General features: G+C 35.5%; 1 protein-coding gene across 6 annotated transcripts in view; it reads right to left on the bottom strand.

Annotated features, from left to right (window-relative positions):
* The window catches only part of NAV3 (neuron navigator 3), a 730605-nt gene that overhangs the window by 40637 nt on the left and 666127 nt on the right, over window positions 1–23841 (bottom strand). For all 6 annotated transcript variants that reach the window (XM_064491553.1, XM_064491556.1, XM_031463093.2 and 3 more), the window contains 4 exons: window positions 23087–23139; window positions 17383–17406; window positions 14958–15035; window positions 5759–5842 (listed from right to left, as the gene is read on the bottom strand). In XM_064491553.1, coding sequence (XP_064347623.1) covers window positions 5759–5842; window positions 14958–15035; window positions 17383–17406; window positions 23087–23139 — 239 coding nt within the window. The remainder of the gene's footprint in view (window positions 1–5758; window positions 5843–14957; window positions 15036–17382; window positions 17407–23086; window positions 23140–23841) is intronic.

Here is a 23841-nt window from a genome sequence, read left to right as displayed (position 1 = left end):
TTTTCCTTTCTCTCTTTTCCAACAGTGTATAGACATGAATATAAAGCCTTTTAAAATGAAAACTTGACCGAGCCATAGAACTTTTTCATAGTCTATTTCTAGTCTTTTTCCCCCTTCATAATTATAGTTGGTTGTTCACATTTATTTTATTTTTTAAGCTATGTATTTTCTAAGATGCCTATAATGCATGAAAATTGCAATGCTGCCTCCAAGTACAGTTGCAGATCCCCTTTTTTTGGCCATAGTGGAGAGTGTGAATCAGAAAAACAGTTAGAAGTGAGTTCCAGAGACAGCCAATTATAAAATGGTTTGATAATCTGAAATATTTTCACATAGCCTTTTTATTTTAAAGATGACCTAAGATACTTAAGTTTTGAGAATCCCTATGACACCTGCAGAAAGAATCTGAAACATGTACATGCCATCAAGAATTTGCAGTCCATTCCTTTAATTCAGTAGTTTTCAGTTTCCTATTCTCATTAGGTACCAAAGAGAAGACTGAGGCTGGAATAATTCTGAAAAGGGTCTTGGGAATAAGTCGGTAAGGTAATATTTTGTTGATATTTCTCATTTTTCAAAAATGATACTTTAAAACTTGGGAAATGAACTAAAATTTCATTTGCCTAGAATGAGCCCTTCAAGGTAATGATGCCCAAACACAGGCTGGTCATGGAAACGTCCAGGGTTCTGTAACAGTGTCTTGCCTAAAAGAAGCTGGATGGAGTCAAGATCTCTTCTAACTCTTTTGTACAAGTCTCTGAGGCTAAACAAGTGATCAAGGTCAGGCTTGAAATGCTTCAAAATAAAATGATCAAATATTGTGTCCTAATACTAGCGTTGCTTGGTGTTTTTCCAACCTAATTTCCTATCTACATCTGACCTGTTTTCCAGTTTCTCCTGGACACAGGTCTTGTTGAGAATCCCACAGTTTGGCACCAAATCTCATCAACTAACTTAATTTTCCAGGCAAGTTTCTTAAAATGTTTCCACTGAACCTGTCTTTTGCTTCCCCACATTGACACAGTTACTCTCTCATTATCTACATTATCTAGCTGTAGTTTCCTTGAACATATCCTTCTTCCTAACCCTTTGCATGTATCTCAAAATCTTGTAAGTTTTTCTGCTGAAAGGACCTGGCCAGCTCTAGTTCTAACCAAATAAACTGAATTCATCAAATCCCCAGAGCATAAGTAACTTAAGTCTGTAACTTAACGGGTTCAAATTATCTCATGCCCTAAAAAGCTGATGAATGCATTTTCTGAGTCTAGTGATCAATTTTTAAAAACACTTCTAGATGATAAATATTTTAACCTGAACCAGGAAGAGTGAATTTAAAGACCCAATTCAACTAAATGTTTAGCTTCTACGTGATCTATTTCCAGAGTGTTGGCTTTGAAACTTCTCAGTCTTAATGTTTAAGTTTCTATTCATCTAGGCATCCAAAAAAGTAGTTTCACGGAGTTAAGAATGAACAAACCCTTGACTTTATAGTAAGCATCAGGGTCAATATCTGAGCTCCACCACTCAGACAAAAAAGATACTCTCTGCTCTGATCTTCTAACAAGACTAACCTAGCATTCCTTCATATACATTCTAATTGCCTTTAGTAGGACAACTATGAGGAATTGATTTGAAAGTCAGTGAGGACAGCTTTAATAACTTTGCAAGGATTTGGCAGTAGTTCTATAAAAATTTCGTTTATAAAGATACAGATTTTTAGAATTCTTGCCATTTTGATGACCTTTATTGCAGCCTTTCTCATCTGGCAATCTGTAAGAAAATAAAACCTTGAACAATAATCTGAGTGACAATTTTTTTTTCAATTCTGACAAAGATGGTACATAGCCAGTACCACTCAAGATGCAGTGAAAAAAGAAATTATTTCCTTACATAGAATTGATGCTTCAGGACATTAGGTCTTAATTCTTTTCAAGAATCTTGGTGGAGAAGAGCTAGTAAAGGGACAAGGACGTGAAATCCAGGTAGAATTCTTGATCAAACTATGACACTAAGACATTCTGTTGAGCCTTAGGCAGAGGGCAATACCTGGGAATAATGTCACCCTCCAGGCAGCATTATTGACAATTATCTTAATTACTCCTACTTATAGACTTACAATTATATAACATGTGGTCTTTTGGCAGGTATTGGGAATGCTGTTAAACGATGGGGAAATACTGCTAAATTGATCTTCGTTAACTAATTTTTATCATGCTAGTCGAGTATCAAAAACCTTTGAATGGCTCCTTGTTTCCAAAGACCAGATTCTTTAGACATCTTTCAAGCCTTAGTTCCACATTTCCCTCCACATTCCTTCTTTTTCCCCATCGTCTCCCATCATTTCCTGCCTTGCTGCTCACGCTCATGGTGTTTCTTCCTCTACAACACATACAACTCCATTTCCCCCGAATTAATCTCCTCCATCCTCCCAGAGCCCGGGGAGGCTCCTCTGTGCCACCTCTCTAAAACAAGTATGAAGATGCGGTGGTTCTCTGTGAGAACACTCAGGATACTGTTCTGTTATATTTCTAATTGTAGCCCAAATGTTCTTTCTGCCTCCTTAGTTATTCATATGCGTTTTTTCTTCTTCTTTTTTTTTTTTACCCGGCTACAAGTATATAAAAGCAGTGTTTTGGCTCATACATTTAGCAAGAAAATCAGCATGACCTGGCATCTAGAAATGAGAAAAAAAATTAGAACGCTATTTAAGGGAGTGATTTTGGTCCACAAATCATACAAAAGCTTTGATACAGTTTTCAGGCTATTAATGCCATAGGACTGTTGAAAAATCACACACTGAAGCAGGAGACTTGGATTTGAGTCCGAGTTCAGTTTATCTATTTCTCAAGTCGGTAACCAAGCCCATGTAACCACCTTCGCTTTTGGTTCTTCACGTGTTAGCGACCTAACTTGCTTCCTAACATCCTCATTCTCAGCTTTAAGTTCTTCAGTGGCGCTTATCTTCACCTGAAATCCTACATGTTTTAATTGTAATTTTACCAGAGTCTGTCACCCACTAGAATATAAACTCTATTTTATATTATAACTAGTTATAAAGTACAATGTGTGTACTCTGTGTGTGTGTGTGTATTTCACTGCTGAATTCTCAGGAGCTACAACAGTACCTTATTCACAAAAGACAGTCAATATAACTCTGGCGACTGACTAAATGGAGCAATGAACCTTGGAACTCCAGAACAGTTTCAAAATCTCTGCTCTAAATTCTCTGTTCTTTCTTCCCAGGATTGTTGGATCACCAGAGAGCAATATGCCCTTTTATCTCAGCTCCCTGAAGAAATGACTTTACTGAAATATGATTAAATGTTATGCCCTCAGCTTTTAGAGAAATGTCTATTTGAACAGTGTTTTGTCTTTTTTTTTTTTTTCATTCCATGACCTCAATTTAAGAAACTTTACAATAAATTTGTCCTTGAATTCAGTGCCCGTAACTTGGTCTTTTCAATCTAAGTTATGCTCTTCTGTTCAGAAAATGAGAGCTAAATATACTAAGCAATCTCTGTTTGTGTCTCAACTTCCTAGACATGAATTCTGCTCAATGCTCTGAGGCAGTAATTACCCAGGCTCAAGCATCTTGTTCTAGATGCTTGGTTTTCACTAGACTCTGTCATTGAATTGTGCCATGTAACTCAATAAACTATATAATATTCTCAAAACCACTTTGGAAAGAGGCACGTTATAAATCTCAGATAATAGAATAAACCACACATTGTTAAATAGCTGATAAAATAAACATTGTTAATAAAATATGTTAAAACAATGTTAATAAAATATAATGCTAATGTCATTGTTATAAAAATCAATGTTAATAAAACAAAATAAACATGGTTGTGTGTGTTTATAGCTTTCAATCAAAAGAGCAATCATTCTGTTTTCAGCTAATAAATGGCAAAGGGCAATTGCAGACATCATGAGACCTGAAAAAACTTTATAATCTCAGCCATACTACTTCAAGGATAATGTGCAAATAATAAGACAATTCTTTCTATTAAGGAGATGTATTTAACATATTCAGGGATTACTCATAGGTATTATAAATTAACAAGTGTATATTTCCAATTTCCATGAGAAATTTTGCCTACAAATATAAAAGAGTTGAAGGAAATAGGGAGGGGCGATACATATTAATTTTGACATCTTAAAGAAATGGAGACTTCAATGCTACCTGTGATTACAGTAATATGCAGCGTGTGGCCAATGATGAATTTGGTTCAGGTCACATTTTTTAAGCGACAAAAGGAGAGCAATGTAAAGAAGGCAATATTTGTTGATTATCCACTACATGTGACATAGGATAGTATCTCACTTATTCATCATAATGATTCTACAAGGTCGTTATTGTAACTCCCACTTCTCAAATGACAAAGCTGAGGGTTAGGAAGGGAGATTCCAAAGCTCTTGAGAGACCTCACTGAGATTCAAACTCAAGGCTATCAGACTCCAACATTTATATTCTTTTTGAATTGGCTGCCCTAAAAAAGGCCCTGTGTTCTTATTTGCTGAATTCTTATGTTACATAGTGCAATGGTAAACTGTATGCCCTCAAAAGATTAAGATAAAATGTATGTGCTCAAAAGGAGTTTATCCCCCCTTTCAGAACAGGTTTGACAGGGAAGGACAGTGTTTGCTTACATGGGTCCGAGAGGGCTATGAAATAGGAGAATGAGAGATAAGGGCGCACAGAATACAGTCTTCTAATTATACAGGCAATTAGAGGGATATGCAATTTTCTCTTTTGGTTTAATTGGACTGTTCTGTCTTTTTTTAACTGTAAAAAAATGATAAGCTGACAAAACTCGGGAAAGCCGGCTGGTTCTTTAACTTCACTGCCATACTTCACAGAACTAAAGCCCAAACTGAAGCCTTCCCTAAGGGTATATATACTGATTCTGCAATTATCAAAAACTTCCTAGATTATGGATCTCTTTGAAAATTAGATGAACACTGTGGACATCTGCTCCTATTATGCACATATGCCATTTCTTACAAATATTTCCATCCAATTTTAGAGACTTCCTCTGTCTCTGACACTCATCCAAGAACTCAGGTTAGGGCCACCAAACTAATGGCAGGGAGGTAAGCTGCTGGTCATCATATGGAAAGTGTCCAGATTCTTTCTAGGCAGCGCAGACCTTTTTGATACTTCTGCCTTTGTGAGCCAAAGTCTCTGTTTCTTTCTTTTAAGTATTCCTTCCTCCACTCCATAAAAATCCATCAGGTTGGACTGTCCCTTGTCCCATGGACACTGTAACCTAAGGCCCTTTACTTCATAGATCCCCAGCCTCTGTTCCAGGCCTTCTTCATGAGTACCTCGGACCACAGCCACGGTCTATAAATGGGCTTACAGACCATGGATTTGTGAAAAATCTTATCAGAGTGCAACCCTTGTCAACTGCGTAACAAATTCTTCCTCGGATATGCTAATGCCTCTCCTGTACCACTGCTTCTCTTTTGTAACATTTGGTCTTCTTTTAATAGTTCCAGTCAGAAGTAAAATAATACACTGCCTAGCAAGAACTTGTGTGTGTGCGTGCCAGCATGAGTTAATCTAAATCACGTCTTTAAATTAAAATCTGAAAAGAAAAGGTATTATCTCATCGTTGTTCCAGTTTACTGTAGAGTAGATCCTGAGTATTATTTCTAAGGAGCTGCATCTCCTTAAACATCCTTGAGCATTGTTTAAACATCCTATCCAGCCTGCTGTCTTACTGCAAGCCCCAGTGGCAACTCGTGAACATACCTTCTGTTCCGCTGTCATGGTCAGACTTTGCAGTCGGCCAGTCATATTCCCTAAACTCTTTTCAAAAGCTGCTACGAGATGAGCCTGTGAACAAAACGGAAGGAACATGTCTTAAGTGTCAGAACCTTATGCGGATGGATGAAAACCCTTCATTTCAGAAAAAAATTCTAACTGTTTCAGTACTATGACCATCATGGTTAGTTTCCAATGATGACTTGACACACATTTTCATCTATTATTTTTAAACTTTCCCTTAAAAAAGATCACTGCTTCAGTCTCTTGACATTTAATGTGAGTTCCACTTCTGGAAGGGAACTGTATTTTGCAAATCATAACACCTTCTAACTTGCTCATCATGGAGGATTTGACACCCAAGAAACTGGACAAAGTTCTGCGTTGCCAAGTTTTTTGACTCAAAGCCCAAGAGAAGGTCACTACAATAGTTCAGTGGATGAATGTTCCTCATTTTGATACCTACACGGTGACCTTTGAAGATATTGTTAGCTCCCCTATGGAAAGGAAGCTCTCCTTCAAGTGTCAGACATCTGCTGACAGCTATAGCAGCATCTTTCCTCTCTTTCTACTTGCAAAGAATTGGAACGAAAAGAGTTGCCTTCACTTTCCAAACTCTTTTCAATAAAAAGGCTTTTATTTCTACTCTATTCCCTTCAACTAAGGACGTGTTGGTAGGCCAGCTAGAAATAATATTCACTTATATCTTATTTATGTCTTTGTCGCTTTGGGGTTTTATTTTACATCTCAGAGAATTATACATATTGCTGTACATCACCCTAACTCTTATGATTAAGAAGTATTTGACAATCTTACTATAGCTCTAAAACAGACCAGTTACTATTGATACACCGTTATGCAACAGCTTGATCCGCAGAGTATTAAGCATGAAAAAATGCTTCGATCTCGCACCGTGGCTTGAGATAGAACTCCAGGTGTAGAATCTCAACGTGATCTAATATTACTGCACACTTAAAAGGATATGAGTATAGAATATTCTACAACCTATATCTATAATAAACTATGTGTGGGAGGGAAATCTGGCAATCCTTGGCAAAAGATGAATTTTTTTGAGGGAAGGACGGGAGTAAGAGGACTCGCCGTTCGTTGCTTTGTGACTCTAGCAGAGCTGAAAAGCTGAGGCACCTATTATCAAATGGATCTCAGGAGTCCTAAGAATTGGGGCACTGGAAGTTTATTCCATTATTGGCAACAGCTAGAATGTACAAGTCCCTTCCATTAGCATCATGATACAAAGGCGTCTTTGTTCCTAGCTCTGAGCTGATCCCGGGATGCCTTTCTCCCCCTGACGCTGCAATACAGAGAAAGACGTTTTGTGGAGAATGCTATTCATCATCAGTCCATCAGTACAACTCTATTCTTTCCCCAGTCCCTCCTCTGTCCTTCCCCTTTTCCCTCTCATAAACACTCACATACAAACAATCTTGAGAACTATTCTCAAAGGTTTGTTAGCAGATTTAATTGGACAAATAACACTCCTAAAAAAAAAAGAACAGTATCATATAGTTGAAAATGTTTTCAGTGACAAGGAATGTCACTACATCAGACTTAGCACCTTCAGAAATGAGCATAAGGTTAGGTGCCAATCTGTCTTATATTAACCTTCCCACTATTAAAAGTGAACGAAATGAAAACGCACAGCTCACTGGTTTCTCATCATGAACATTCATGCACTCCCCCTGCCAAGTCAAGAAATAGGACATTTCTAGACCCTGGAAGTCCTCCCCTGCCCCTTCCTCACTACTGTTCCCTCTCCCTTCCCTGAAGAGAACCACTGCGGTGACCTGGGGGGGTAGCTATTTTCTTGCTTCTCTTTATAGTTGGGCCACCTAAGCTTTCATTTCTAGACACTGTGTTTTAGCTTGGCCTATTTTTAAAACTATCCAAGTGGAATCACATCGCATGATTTTTTGTGTCCTTTTGCTTAACACTGTGTTTTAAGATTCACTCATGGGGTGTGTAGCAGGGGTTAGATTTTGCTGTAAAGCACTGCTCTACGTGATTTATAATCGATTTGCCCATTAGTAACTGATTCCAGTTTAGACTATTAAACATAATCCTGCTATGACTTTACAAAGCTAAAATTGCTTGTTTTCTTTTAAAATAGAAAAACTTTGCTAATATTCACTGAAAAAAAATATGAGAGTCTACACAATGTGGCAAAGTTTTAATTCTCCCAAATAACTATAAAGCTAATTTGTTGGATAATGAGTCCTTGAAGGTATAAACTTATAGGCAATTACTTCATTTTACCATCTGTACATATTTTATCAGTTTAATAGGAGTTAAAATATGACAAAGAAAGCAGAACTGTGAAGAAAATGTTGTAGCTATTGAGTAAATACAAACTATTCACCATTATAATGTCAGTTTCCAATCTTTGGAAAATTGCTCTTTATTAATTATTCACAAGAACATGTAACTGATTACAAAAGAGAACATTTAAATTTGAGTCACATTGTTCTCAATGGAAAGTTATGTTAGTGAAATGCTGCTTTAAGTCTATGTCCCCTTGGCTTAGTTTAATCATACTAGCTTTGTTACTCTGAAGGTAAGAAACAATTAAATTTCTCACCAACTGGACTAATGGAAAAGGAGTACAAGAAGCAAATAAAGGAAGGCATTTCTATCAGTGAAAATCTCCATCACTTCGCTGGAGAGAAAATGGAATGTAAAACCAAGTAAAACTATAGGAAAATATATCTTGTTTGAAAAACCTTATAAAATGATGACTTTTTAAAAAATCATGGGTTTTTCACAGGGATTGTTAATCATAGTTTAACTTGGTTCTGACTTTTTTCTTAGCAGTTGCAAAATTTTCAAGCCAGAAATTGTATCAGCGGGTTGATGAATATTCCCTCCTTGTACTGGGTGAAGTCTGCAAAGGTAATGAAATAGACAAGACAGGATACTAATTAAAGGAACGTATTTGTAATACATAATGTCTTTAGTTTTAGAATCAACATAACATAATCTGCAAGGACATGCAAAGAAAATTATTGTAAAGAAAATAAACAATATGATGGAATATCATTATGAAAAATGCCTGCATTCCATTGGTTCATTCAGAAGTCAGTGACAGTCCATCAATCAAATAACAAAACCTCGATACAGAGATTTAGATGGGGATATAGCTAGTTAGATAGATGGATAAAAAGATGACTTTACATTTGAAAATCAACAGATGAAATGAAAATGACTCTGAAAGTATCATAAATAAGATTTCATATTTCTTTGACTGTATACCATTGCCTCTTCAATGTTTTCATTGTTAATTATGTGCAAAATTGTTTTTTTCTTAAAGGAGATACAGAAAAACAAGAGTAAACTTCCAGATTATATAAAAATATTAAATAGAGCAAAGGAGTAGGACACAATCCCAAGCAAATGACACTTGAGAGATTTTTTGTTAAAAGACTTATGTGCTTAAAGGCAACCCCCCCAAACCCCCGCCAAAAACAAAACCCACAAAAAACAAAACATAACAAAAAACCAGAAACTTTGGTTTCATTACAAATTCATTCAGTGATGTCTCTGAAATTTGAAAACTGGTAGTAATAACTAGCCTTAGTGCCCATTTCTGGATTATCTGATGGCTGAGACTCATAAGGAAATATATTAAGACACAAACAAATGCATCCCCCTGGTCTGGCTGCATGAAGCTGTGGGCGAGAGGCCAGAGGGCACCTGGCTGACTGTCTTATGTGACTGTACATCCACTGTTGCCTTGGCTGGTGGGGCTCCTGTTTTCTTCCTGTCGGTGGGGTATAGACTTGAAGAAGTCCAGGCAATAGCCCTTGCCAACATGCCCTTTCTCCTTTCTACATACATCCTAGTGGAAACAGCTCTACAAAGAGGCTTCCCAGGGCTTTCCACAGATCTGCTCAGACAACTTCATAAGCAGCAGGGAAGGCCCAGTGCCCATTCTACTGAATGGAGGTTATGCTCTGCCAGTCAGATGAAAGGTGAGCTGACTGAATACCTTCCTGACTTACCAATGCCCCTTTTAACAAAGGGGAAAAAAGCATTTTAGTAGAGAAGCAGATGTTTCAAATTTAAATATTAAAATACAGATTATTATTATTATTATTATTATTGCAGATTATTATTGTGTGGGCTCCATATAAATATAATCATGACAGGTCCAAACACGAGACACATCAATTAAAAAAAAATCCCCAAATGAGGAAAACCATTTAAGTCCTAATAGAATTATTAATATACTGAGTAAAAATGAATAGCTGGATCTTAATATGATTACTAAATAAAAATAATAACAGTTAATATTTTCTCTAAAACCAAACCAAATCAATAAAGTCAGAAATGAAAAAGAAGTTACAACTAGCATGACAGAAATACAAACGATTATAAGAGACTGCTATGAACAACTATACCAATAAAATAGACAACTTAGAAGAAATGGACAAATTCTTAGAAATGTATCATCTTACAAGACTGAACCAGAACGAAACAGAAGATGTGAACAGACCAACTACCAATAATGAAATTAGATCAGTAATTTAAAAACTCCCAACAAACAGAAGTTCAGGACCAGATGGCTTTACAGGTGAATTCTATCAAACATTCAAAGAGTTAATACTATCCTCCTTAAACTATTCCAAAAACTGCAGAGGAAGGAAGATTTCCAAACTCATTCTATGAGGCTAGCATCACCCTGATACAAAAATCAGACAAAGATACCACAAAAAAAGAGAAAACTATAGGTCAATATCACTCATGAACATAGATGTAAAAATCTTCAACAAAATACTAGCAAACTAACTCCAACAACACATTAAAAGCATCAGATATACACCATGATCAAGTGGGATTTATCCCAAGGATGCAAGGATTTTCCAATATCTGCAAATCAATCAATGTAATACACCACATTTACAAATTAAAGAATAAAAACCATATGATCTTCTCAATAGATGTAGAAAAAGCTTTTGGTAAAGTTAACATCCATTTATGATAAAAATGCTCCAGGAAGTGGGCATAGAAGGAACATACCTGAACATAATAAAGGCCATATATGACAAACCCATAGCTAACATCATACTCAATGGTGAAAAGCATTTCCAGTAACATCAGGAATAAGACAAGGATGTCCACTCTTGCTACTTGTATTCAACATAGATTTGGAAGTCCTAGCCATAGCAACGAGAGAATAAAAAGAAATAAAAGGAATCCAGATTGGAAAAGAAGAAGTAAAAATGCCAATGTTTGCAGATGACATTATAGTATACATAGAAAACCCTAAAGACGCCACCAGAAAACTATTAGAGCTCATCGTGAATTTGGTAAAGCTGCAGGATACAAAATTGAGACACAGAAATCTGTTGCTTTTCTATACACTAAAAATGAACTATCAGAAAGAGAAAATGAAATGATCCCATTTACCATTGCATTGAAAAGAATAAAATACTTAGGAATAAACCTACCTAAGGAGGTTAAAGACTTGTACTTGGAAAACTATAGGACACTGATGGAAGAAATTGAAGAAGACACAAACAGATGGAAAGATATACCATGTTCTTGGGTTGGAAGAATTAATGTTGTTAAAATGACCATGTTACTCAAGGCAGTCTACAGATTCAGTGCAATCCCTATCAAATTACCATTGACAATTTTTTGCAGAAATAGAACAAATAATTTTAAAATTTATATGGAAAGACAAAGACCCTGAATAAATAAAAGACTGATAAGGGGTTAATATTCAACATACATAATCAGGCCTTACAGCTCAACATCAAAAAAAAAAACCCAATTAAAAAATAGGCAGAAGAACTGAATAGATATTTTTCCAAAGAGGAAATGCAGATGGCCAACAGGCACATAAAAAGATGCTCATCATCTCTAAACATCAGGGAAATGCAAATCAAAACCACGGTGAGATATCACCTCACATCTGTCAGAAATGCTATCATCAAAAAGAACACACATAACAAATGCTGGAGAGGATGTGGAGAAAAGGGAACCCTTGTACACTGTGGGGATGTAAATTGGTGCAGCCACTGTGGAAGACAGAACGGAGGTTCCTCAGAAAATGAAAAACAGAACTACCACATGACCCACAATTCCACTCCTGGGCACATATCTGAAAAAAACCCCCACTAATTTGAAAAGATACATGCACCCCAATGTTCATAGCATCCATTATTTACAATTGCCAAGGTATGGAAGCAACCTAAGTGTTTATCAACAGATGAATGGATAATGAAGATGTGCATGTATACAGTGGAAGTCTACTCAGCCATTAAAAATGAAATTTTGCTGTAGCAACATAGATGGACTTGGAGGGCATTATGCTAAGTGAAATAAGCCAGAGAAAGACAAATACAGTGTGATATCATTTATATGTGAAATCTAAAACAAACTAGTGAATAAAACAAAAAAGAAGCAGACTAACAGATACAGAACACAAATTATTGGTTACCAGTGGGGAGGGGAGAGGAGAAGGGGAGGGGCAATATAGGGGTAGGTGATTTAAAAAGTGCCTATTATGGGATTATAAAAAAAGTGTGAAATTTTTGAAAATTGTAAAGTACTATAGAATTTAAGCTCTCTCATTCAATTAAAAATACAAATAAAAATTTTAAATGAATATCTGTATCTTAAAATGATCACTAAATAAAAAATAATAACACAATAATATATAGAACCAAACATTGTAATTCATTTTTATAAATCATGGCTATTACACTTCTGTACAACAATGGGCATTGTAGTGATCCCATTTCATCAAAAAGTATAAAGTTTACTTGAGGTCTAAGTAAAAAAATAAATAAAAGACTTATCTCTACTTCCGAACAGGAAATGTATAAGATTTTTTAAAAAATTTGACTTATATTGAAGAAATTCTATACAAAATTTTTTCAATTTTATGATTAATTTAATTTCTATACTGTGTACTAAAATATATGCATATATTACATACATCAACAGATATTAACTCCAGGACAATGAAGTAAAACATACTCTGAATGAAATTTAGATGCAGTATTTCTCAGAACTGAGGAAAAAACAAGTGTTTCCTCAAGTAAATCCTTTGATGACTGATTATGGTGCACTGAATCTAAGGTGACATTTTAAAATAAATGCTGAAGAGTATGAGTTCAAGATGGTTTGTACCTTCATGCATAATTCAAATTTCTAAATGTGTAAAGGAGATTTTATCCTTTAAGTACAAACGGACATACATATACAAGACTCCATCCCTAGTAATTATAATGATATTGTTAAATAAGTGAAATAATCACCAATTAAAAGAGGGAACAGAGAGGACCCTTGGACCCCTTTACCCAGTTTGCCGCAATTTATGTCTCACATAATTATAGTATAATATGAAATCGGGAATTCAGTATCGGTACCTATATGTAGATTCAGACATGGAAATAACCACCTTTCATCACCACAAAGCTCTCCCTATTGCTACCCTTTTACAGCTACACCCACCTCTCAGGGAGAGAGGTGTCCACCAGCCCTAACCTCTGGCAACCGCTAACTTCTCTAATGTCATCATTCTAGAATGTTGTATGAATGAAATTATTGTAGTATGTAACCTTTTGAAACTGGCCTTTTTTCAGTCTGCTTAAAGCACTTAAAATCCATCCAAGTTTTGTGTACTAATAGTTTTTTATTTTTACTGCTGAGTAGTACTCGTCCATGGTATGGAAACAGATTAAACATTACTGTGTAAACACCCAAATTCCATTATGTATAACAGCCATTTGTTAATCCAATAGCTGAATATATATAACCGTGCAAGAGACGTTTCCAAAAATAAAAACAAAGCTCTGAGTAATTGTTCCAAGACATTTGTATCTTTACAATCCAGTGCACAGGGTCTGTCACTGAGCCTCCCTCATTTCAGGTAAACACAATCCAGTGTGTCTGGCTCTTACACTGTAATACATCCTCTGGGGACAAAGTCAGGAACTTAGGAGTGTTTTATGTTGCTATACATCTAGCCTATAGTATAAAATTTACAGTTGCCTCAAAGTATTTAGGTGTTATTCTAAGATGCAAAATATAGGTTAAATAATACTGTTCTCTTCCAGTATTGCCTCAACAATGCTCTAAAATGTGCTATTATTTTGAGAATCCACTTATAACCTCTATTAAAAAAAAATATACCCAAGCCAAAGTGAATTTGACTCTCCTGAAGTTGAAGAGGTAAAAAATTCAGAGACAGCACTAAGATGAACCCATTGTGAGTGAAATAATTTACTTATATACTGCGGGAATTAGAGTACACAATACTTTTTATTCTTAAAATCTCTCGCCCGGGGGCCCCACCTGCTCAGTCTGGCTACACCAAGCATTGTGGAGGAGACAGAAAAACATCATGGAGAGTGGAGAGCGGTGAGGCAGGGAACCGGCCCAAAGCTACCCGGCGAAGGGAGCTGATTGACGTCGAGTGAGGATGGCAGGACATCTGGCAAAGTGGCGGGAGCTCCCTCACCCGTCACTCTGCTCCTACCACGACTGTTCCTCAGGACCAGACAAAATGCCACCTGCGCCCCTTTATTTCTGCATCGACTCCCAGCACTCCCTGGCTCACTGAGAGATCTTCAATAAGTGTTAATATAATTGATGTTCTCCATCATCATTTTGGCCATCGTCAGCTGCTTGAATTGCTAGGAGAAGGCTGCCAAGGTTTTGGAGAAAACTATAGCTCATTTATCATATAACTAAGATACCCCAATTCAGACTAATTCAATTTTTTAGAATTAATTGGATGCTTAACTAATTGCCCAATAAATTGTGCTGAAGGAGGCAGGGCACATGAATTTTTCACCTTCCAAAGTTAATCACTACCAACCCCTCATTGTCTCGTGGCTTAAGATTGTCTTATAAATAGAGAGTGAAACAAGTCAGAAATAAGAAAAGAAATAACTCTTGAAGCTGTTATTAACATTTCCGACTCTACAAGAGATAAAAAGCCATATTAACCACATTGCGATGGCGCATCAACTTGGGTTTACACTTTATTACCCAGGGAGCAAGAAGGTTTACACTTAAGAATCAAGTCCTGTGATTGAGTGACTTAAGTTTGTATCATTTTGGACAGTTAAAGTTTGTAAGTGTTTTACTAGAATTATCCCACAAACTACATAAACGTCTGTTTAAATAGATTAAAAAAAAATTAAAAGTGACTTACATTTGCTGAAAGTTGAGATGTGAGGGTAGCAACTTTTTCTTGTGATGCAACAAGCTCTCTCCGTAGTTTATGGATTTGCTGAGTGTAATTAAAAAAAAAAAAACATTCAATATGCTAGGAGATTTTTACTTAAAACCAACAATTCAATCCAAGAAAGCAAATACTATAGTTAGCTCATTCTACTCCCGTGGTATCAGCACTGACTCCTAAAAACTGAATGTGAATAATGGCCGCCCAGTAACAATTACGTGTCACTTGGAAGAAGAGGGGTAAGTGTCTATGTTCAAAACTGAGACTCAGATCTGCAAGTTAAAGGATGCTCACTTGTTCAATCTGCCATCCCTGCCTGACTCAAGAACCGGTTAACTTTCTCTCTGCCCCTTGCATCTCTAGAAATTTGTGGTAATAAAACTCAGGTGGTACGATCTTTTCTTTTTTAAAATTAAATATACATATACATATTTTTTCTGGGTATTTGTAGCATAAAGTACCCCATGTTATTTTTCTCTCAGTTTTTGTGTATTTATTTTTATTCTCTTTAATTTGGCAACTTCTCAGAAGCTGAAGAGTATCCTGCAGTCACTGAAAACTGGCTTTAATCCAAAATTTAATGATTCTATAAAAAATAATTTTATTGGCTGGAGAAGAGGAAGCCTTCCCAAATCTTTATTAAACTGTCCTTTTTCAGTGAGTTACTATGAGCTCCAGACAGAAATGCTTCATAAAGATTTAAAAAAAAAAAGGGAGGGGATCAATAATACTGTGCAAATAACTACACACCCCAGCAAGATAAGTATACTATTAATATACCATTTTTTTTCCTTTTTGGTTAAGTTCACACTCGAAGTGACCCAGAAAAAGGTGAGAATATATCGTATTGTGTATTTAAAATTTTAATTTAAGCACTTTATTATAATTTAATATACATGTCTTATGTTCCCATGAAATATTAAGTGATTAATAAGACAAGTTACTGAGATGCAGACATTTTACTTTGATGATTCTCATTTCGTAAAAAACAAGTCTGCTATTGTTGCAGTTTGACTTTTGAAATACTGTCTTAGTTGGAAAGAGCATTCTTGACATAATCCATTAACTGTATTTTTTTTTTCCACATTAGATTTTTGTGGAGAAGAAATGGTGGCCAATATTGAGAGACTCTAAGAAAGAAGTGAACTTTAAGCTGGAAGTAGCAACAGGGTGTATGTTTATAATTTCAACAAGTGTGCTTTCATTTCACCCAGCCCCAAAGAGTATCTGGGTTATATTCAAATGCAGATGACCATGAATATTTCCAGAGAGCAGGATATCTATTTTATTCTTAAACCAATGCAAATTCAAAGAGCCTTTCTGAGATTAATAGTCTCTATTCCATGATCCCATTTCTATTAAAATATAATCCAGAAAATCTTCAAGTAACGTAAATTGTTTTTTAAAAAACCGAGACCCATTATGGGGCACAAATAATGATAGGGGGTTGTGTAACTACTAATACGGCAAATAGATGTAGCATTGCTATACTGCAGTGGCTACATGTATTATACCCAACGTTAGATGTTTTTCCATGTCCATGGATGGAAACAGCTTAGGTCTTTCAAAATCATATTCACTCTTTAGTCTAGCAATTATACAGATAAAATTGATATGATCTATACCTTTTCAATATATTTTTAAACACAATACACATTTTACTTTAAAAGGTTGATAGAATAAAACTTCAAAGGGAAGAATTCCTTTGCAGAGGCTGTTGCCAATGCATGCATTTTCTTTGCTCAGTGTAAAACCAATCAAATAGTCATTAGCACACCTTGACTAAAGGCCTAATTATAGCCCTCCTGCTCTCCTTGGCCAGGACAAATTTATACAAAGGGAAAGGAAGAGAATGATCTCTCCAGGTTGCAATCTAATTTGTATGTGATTGCGATGAAGTGTGTCTTTGCGAAATGTGTATCATTAGAACAACACACCACTCCAGACATCAAGGGGTTAGAAGCAGCAAAGTCCTGGCACCACATAATAGATGGGCTGAGATGCTGGGAGTTTGTGTTGTGAAGGTCTAGTGCCTAAAATTCAACAGTTTTGTTAATCCTATGCACTGAGTCTCTTGGGTTTGGGGGGTGGAGGGGTAGAGACTATAACAAAATATACCACAGTCATTCATTCATCAGAAATTTGGAAGTGTTCACTACTAAAGACAATTTATTAGCTGTGGAGGTACCATTCCAGTCTAGAACGCGAGAAGAGAGTTTGCTTCTAAAAACCTTCCTTCCATATTCTTTTAGGAGGGAGTATCCAAGACCATTTATCAACTAGCTGCTGGAGAGTGACGCTGTTGTATCACAGAGCCCTCTAGTGGCAGAAGACACTCACTTCATCATAAATGTAAATAAAATAGTCAAATGTAAAAATGTTACAAGGTTTTTACCTCTGAATGAGCCTTTTCTTCAGCCTGTAAAATAAAAAAAGGAAAAAGAATTGAACTATAAACAATTAAGTGTCAATTCGTTCCACAAGTTTAAATGAATAAAATTATATTGTGTATTTAAAATGTTATTTTGGTCTAACATAAGAATATAGTAAAATACATGACATTATCAAATTAAAATAGTAAAAACAGAAACCTTTAGAGTGGTAAATGAATATTTCTTTATATACAAACCATGTATTTTAAAAATATAGGTTATTTGATTTATGGAGATATAATATGTCTTAAAAGCAAAGTATAGAATTAAAAGTGACTCTCAGATCCAGAACATAAACAACAAAAACAAAATAATTATAAAAGTATACTCTAAAACAAGGTGAGTGCAGAAAACAATAAAAGAGTGGATTTTTTTTCATGTAGACCTAAGGAATGTACTCCATAAAATTATAGAGATTTTTAGCCAAGACGTAGGAGTCAGACTTTATTCTGTGATTTAAGATCACAAGGAATGCCAAATAAAACTAGAGAAAAATATTGTACTGTACTGATAACCACAGAAAATCCCCTTATTAGTTTCTATGTTTACTTTTCCTAATGATTATTAAATAAGTTTATTGGGCTGTGAGTCAGCAAAACACTAAAACACCCAGGTGGCAATAGTGGCTGACAGGATATGCAGATTATGGAAATGAGGACCGTGGTAGGACCTCAAGGGATGTTTTGGCTTCAGTTGCAGAAAACTCCTAGCTCTGTTTTTCTTCTTTGCATTGGGTTGCAAAATGCCAGAAAATGAGTTATGTGTGCCATTACATTTGGGAAGCTCCCTCATTCTGGAAAAAGCTGAAGAATGCATAATATTGCTGAACATTAGAAGCCTGCTCATTGCCTTGAGCAGATCCAATGCTGAAAAACAATCTCCTATCTCTCCTTTTGGGACATTTCCTTATTAATTGATGCAGAAGTACATGAACCACTTCCTATCTCTTCTTATCCTCTAGGAAACATAACATAAAACAAAGTAAAATAACTCTCAGGATATTTTTTTATGCATAAGCATCTCTTTTAAACTGAATTTGTCTTTCCTATATTTCCTCTATTCTTAAAAATATATATATAGTTAGTAAAACAGTGGTTAAAGAATAGCATGGTCAACTAGCAGAATCCCAATAGCCTTTATGAGAAAACTATGTCTTAAAAATAAATGCTAACATAAAACTTTAATGTTTTACATCTCAACTTTCCTTTTGTAAGTGAAGATTTACTATTTTAAAATTATAATAATTTCAAGGTTTCATATAAAGTTTACTTTCTGAATCAGACATAGCAAAGGAATTTTAAGATACAGATTTCATAGACCAAAAGAAAGCTGGAGGTCGTTTGCCTTGAGACATATGGCAAGATTAACTAAGAGTATTTGGTTTCCCGAAAATTTTGCGTATTTGCTGCCAGTTTATTCTGTCCAAATCCTGCTGGTAGGCTTGCTGGGATGATATAAAATTGATATTCAATAAGTAATTTCTGTATTTTTAAAAAGCAATGTATGCTATTTAAAAAAAATAGTCAAGAAAGACATTCATCACATTTTTTCATTAAAAACCCTGAATAAGTTACAGGCACTAGTCATATGCATAACTACTACATGTTAATTCTATATATACTATGTACTATGTAGAATGACGTTCTTTTTGCTGATTTTTTCAGAACTATCTTTTTCTTTAACCTTTGCCTTCTTTCATACCCTGAGGTTAGCAACACTGGGTAGGTGTTACTATAAAGTTGAAGCAATGAGCCAGAATGTTAACAGTCTATTTCTTTCAGTGGGTTAGGCATGGGATTGATGACGTCATGATGGCATATGATTACTTGCCATTTTTAAATGTTGATTTTGAAGTTGGCTCAATATCTTCAAGGATGGTAAACAATATAAAACCCTTTGCCTAAATAAAAATATATTAGATATTCTTTATTCTGCAAGCTATTACTCAGCCATTCATTCACCCAAACTCACTAATTAAAAAAATTTACTTTAGCGTTACCTATGTGTTAGGAAATATGCTAAAAGGATCCCCAGCGAACTAACCATGGTCCTTGTTCTTATTAAACCAATACAAAATAGAGACCACGTATGAAACTGGTTCAATAAAAATTTTAATATACAGCAAATCAGAAAACATTTATTGCAAGGATCAAAAATTTATATGTTTCACAGGAGTAGACATATAAAAAATAGAAAGAGCCCTAAAAAAAAAATCACACAGCCTTCTTAGGCTTTATTTTATTTCCCCACTTTTCATAAAAATAACGAGGAGGATTTCTCTTCTACAAGAAATGCAACAGCACAATAATAACTAACAACAACAATAATAACTAACAACAAACTGGCTTCAGTGTCAGGGAGAGAAGAATTGGTGGATACTGGCCTGAGATGACACACCACCTAAAAGAGGTGATGCCAGGTGACTAGAAACCTGCAGGAATCTCACTTTCCTGTTGTTAGACATTCCGATTACTTTAAAAAGGAACATGGAAATTTGAATTTTTAGGTAAAACTTCAGACTTCACAGTGTTGGCTTGGATTTAGGGTCTGTATCATTACATAAATGTTGGCCTACAAACTCTAAATTTGCCAAAGGTAACATCTCGGCATGTCAGATTGGGTCTGTGATTTCCAACCAGTTTGTAACTTTTCTCAATCTTTCTGCTCAAAAATCCTATAAGGTGATTTACTTAGCTTTATAACAAGACACTTTAAAAAATTCTACCAAATTATAATTGGTACAGATTTCAAAAGTTACAATTGGTAGAGATTTCAAAAGTTGAAAGGGTCCTTTCAAGTGGCTTTGCTAGATTGGTAATGTTGCAGGTAAATGTTCTTTGCAACAAGTCATCTTTGTTAGTTCAATATTTTTAATCAAAACTTACGATCCCATAAGTTGCATAAATGATGGTGTTAAATACTGTTTATACCCATGGTTAGCACGAGCAATATTTTGCCTAATGATGGTACATAGGGTCTAAAAGTCCTCTATAAAAAGAATCTTATTTTTCCTAAACCCTTTAATTTTTTGATGAAGGAATACCATGCACAATTGTGTTAGGCGTACATCACGTAATTTCCAAAGGGGAAATTCACAAAGACTATGGTATAAATGGTACTCCCTAGAACCACGCAATTTACAATGTTCTGTAATTTACGGAACATAACGACCCTGATCTTCTTTAATTATTGCAGAAATCCCTTGGGACAGATAGGATAGGTCTGAGCTGTTCACCAACTTTACGTCACAGGTATAGTTGAAAGAAATTCACCAACTAGCCTGATGTCACACAATAATTACTGAGAGAGTCAGGCAAAGACGTAAATCAAGTGAATCTTTATCTGGAGTCCTTAAGGAGGAATGAAAAAAATGATAAACTGATTTTTCACTTCATGGTTTAAAAAGCACTTTCACAGATACCTTTTCATTGCCATTTGAATCAGTGCACGATAACAGGGGACTGGAGAGAGAATCACTCCTCATCTTTGATTTTTCTCTTGATTATGCCTCCAAATATGCATTTATTTGAATTGTCTCACCACAGGCTGTCAGTTCAAGCATGTAATTCACATCATTTCCAGTATCACTATTTAAATTTCCTAATTTCCTAATAATATCCCCTCTGCATGTATTTTGATCACCTAATTCATTCTTTTACACTTAACATTAGGGTCTGTGTCATTATATAAATGTTGGCCTATAACTATGTGTATACAGTCTCTTTATTTTAATCTCTGTTCACATCTCATATTGTACTCAACACAATACTTACCACTGAGGCTTTCTAATTGTCCTTATCATTTTGACATCTGCTCCTATAAACCAGTTATTTTTAAAATTTACTTTGTTTCCTATAACCCTGCAATATCCAATATAGTAGCCACTAGGCACATGTGTCTACTTAAATTTAAATTAATTAAAATTAGTTCCTCTTTCATACCATTCACACTACAAATACTCAACCACATGTGGCTGGTGGTTACTGTATTCGATAGTACAGGTATATTTTTATTATCACAGAAAGGTCTATTGGACTCTGGTATATACTAATTAGCCACCTGCTTTTCCTCAACCCATGCTCTTTTTCTTCTTGAGTTTTTCTCAGGCTTCATGAAGGTAGTTTTTTATCCAAATGTTGTTTCTGTATATATTTAAAATATGATTATAACAGTGCTGCATCTTTTGATGTTATATAGATACTTCAATGACAGGGGTTTAAGCCAGACTACATCTCCCCACAAGCAGTGGCCCTGGACCAACAGGAGGAATATTATGCCTCCACACAGTTTTTTTTTTGTGTGTGTGTGTGTTTTCCCAGCACATTTTTACATTTCTCATGTCTTTATCCATTTGCCTAAAACAGTAGATTTATTTAAATACTAACAGTGATATATAGACTTTACTGGTAATTTTATAGATTTGGATGGCAATCTTAATCATTAAAAGGAGAAATGACAAGAAAAATATTGCCTCTACCAATGATAGTATGATCTTGAGTAACTCTCTAAGGCATTTTTATTGTCTAAAGCAATAAATATAAAAAGAGGGCTGATTTATTTTTAACTTAATGAAAATGAGCCAAAAAATAATGATTGCCCTTAATGCTTTATTAATCAGTGATAACTGAGGCTTTAAATTTTTCATGAACTTTTCAATACAGGGTCAAGGATTACTCACAGTACTCAAGCCTCAGTGAGAGTCATAAACTAAAATGTTCTTCACTCTTACCTAGGATGAAGGAACCCTCTTATAAAACATAACTTCCTATAGATTTTTTTTTGGAAAAAGATGAAATTATAATAAGTGCACAGAAAAGTCACTTTGGTAAAAACAAAATATAACTTCACACATGGGAAAATAAGCTGATACAGCCAGAAAGAGAAAGAAAAATACCACATGATATCACTTACATGTGGAATCTACAAAAAAAAGACACAAATGAACTTATTTACAAAACTTAGACTCACAGACATAGAAAACAAACTTATGTTTACCAGAGGGGAAAGGGGATAGGGAGGGATAAATTGGGAATTCAGGATTTATAGATAATAACTACTGTATATAAAATAGATAAACAACAAGGTCCTACTGTATAGCACAGAGAGCTACATTCAATATCTTGTAACGGCCTATAATGAAAAAGAATATGAAAAGGAATACACACACACACACACACACACACACACACACACATATATACACAAACATATGTATGACTGAATCATTATGTTATATACCAGAAATTAACACACTGTAAATTGACTATACTTCAATAATAAAAAATTTAAAAAATAAAAAATAAAATGGAGAAAGCAGCATACAACAATCATCAGTCATGGCTCAGAGAAGCCAACACAGAAAAGTGGTCAACATTATAAGATTACAGTGGAGCACAGTACATGATTTCAGGGATTCTGAGTCATACCCCATCAATTTATGAAGTTCAGTTCCCCATCCACTCACTGATTATAATGAGCACATACAAGTCAAGTGGAAGCACATATGAATGAGCAATAGAAGGGCTGGTAGAGCATCTCCCGTCTTATCAGGGCTGCAGTAGCTTGGAGCACACCCTCGTCTCACTGTGCATCTGCTGTGCTAATGTCATCCTATCTAACCATGTGCGTGCTTGGCAAAAGCAGTTTTTCTTAGCAGCCAACACTTACCGTAGAGTAAAGAGAAGATGTGCTGGAGACCAGTGATAATGAAGAGCCGTGAACTGAAGAAAGGCAAAAAAAAGAACAAGAGTTGAAATAATGAAGTCTGCTCAGAACCACCAGGCCTGAAGAACAGGTGGCTAAGGAGATAAAATGACAGCGAGATATATGCATCTGAGAACAAGTCCACTGTCACTTTTTACAGACTCAGATATTGAGACATGGGAAGGTCCCACACCTGTCCCCTAAAACACCTCCTGCATTGTGTTACAGAGAGTTGACAAGTCCAAGTCCTTGCAGCATGCTCTGTGCATACTGAAAACCAGAGTCAACTCCCACACACAAAATAATCAGAAAGTCAGGGACACCTAAAGTTGCCATGAGAGTTTAAACTTTTAAAAAACTTCAAGTATTGATTTATTTAATTTCATTTTTATACAACAAAGGTCCAGAACAGTTCTTCCTCTTTTCTTTGAGGGGTAATACAGTTATTTCTGCTTATTCATCCATTAAATAAACATCATGTGAGTGCACACAGTGTGACAGGCCCTTGCTAGATCCCGGGAGTATAAAATTGAACGTCATAATCCTAGGAGCTCAAAAAGAAGTAGAAAGGTACATAACTAAAAAGATAATCACAAAAGGACCATATAAATGGCATCAAGAGCAATGTACTGGGCACGACAAGAGAACATGGGGGAGGGAGTGCTTATGACCCGGTCTGGAGAGGCCTCGGGAAGCTGGGGAGGGTCATGTAGCGTCAA

The sequence above is a fragment of the Camelus dromedarius genome, chromosome 11 (genome assembly GCF_036321535.1).
Source record: "Camelus dromedarius isolate mCamDro1 chromosome 11, mCamDro1.pat, whole genome shotgun sequence".
NCBI lineage: Eukaryota > Metazoa > Chordata > Mammalia > Artiodactyla > Camelidae > Camelus > Camelus dromedarius.
The sequence above is the reverse complement of the archived record's forward strand: the minus strand, read 5'-3'. Positions and strand labels throughout refer to the sequence as shown.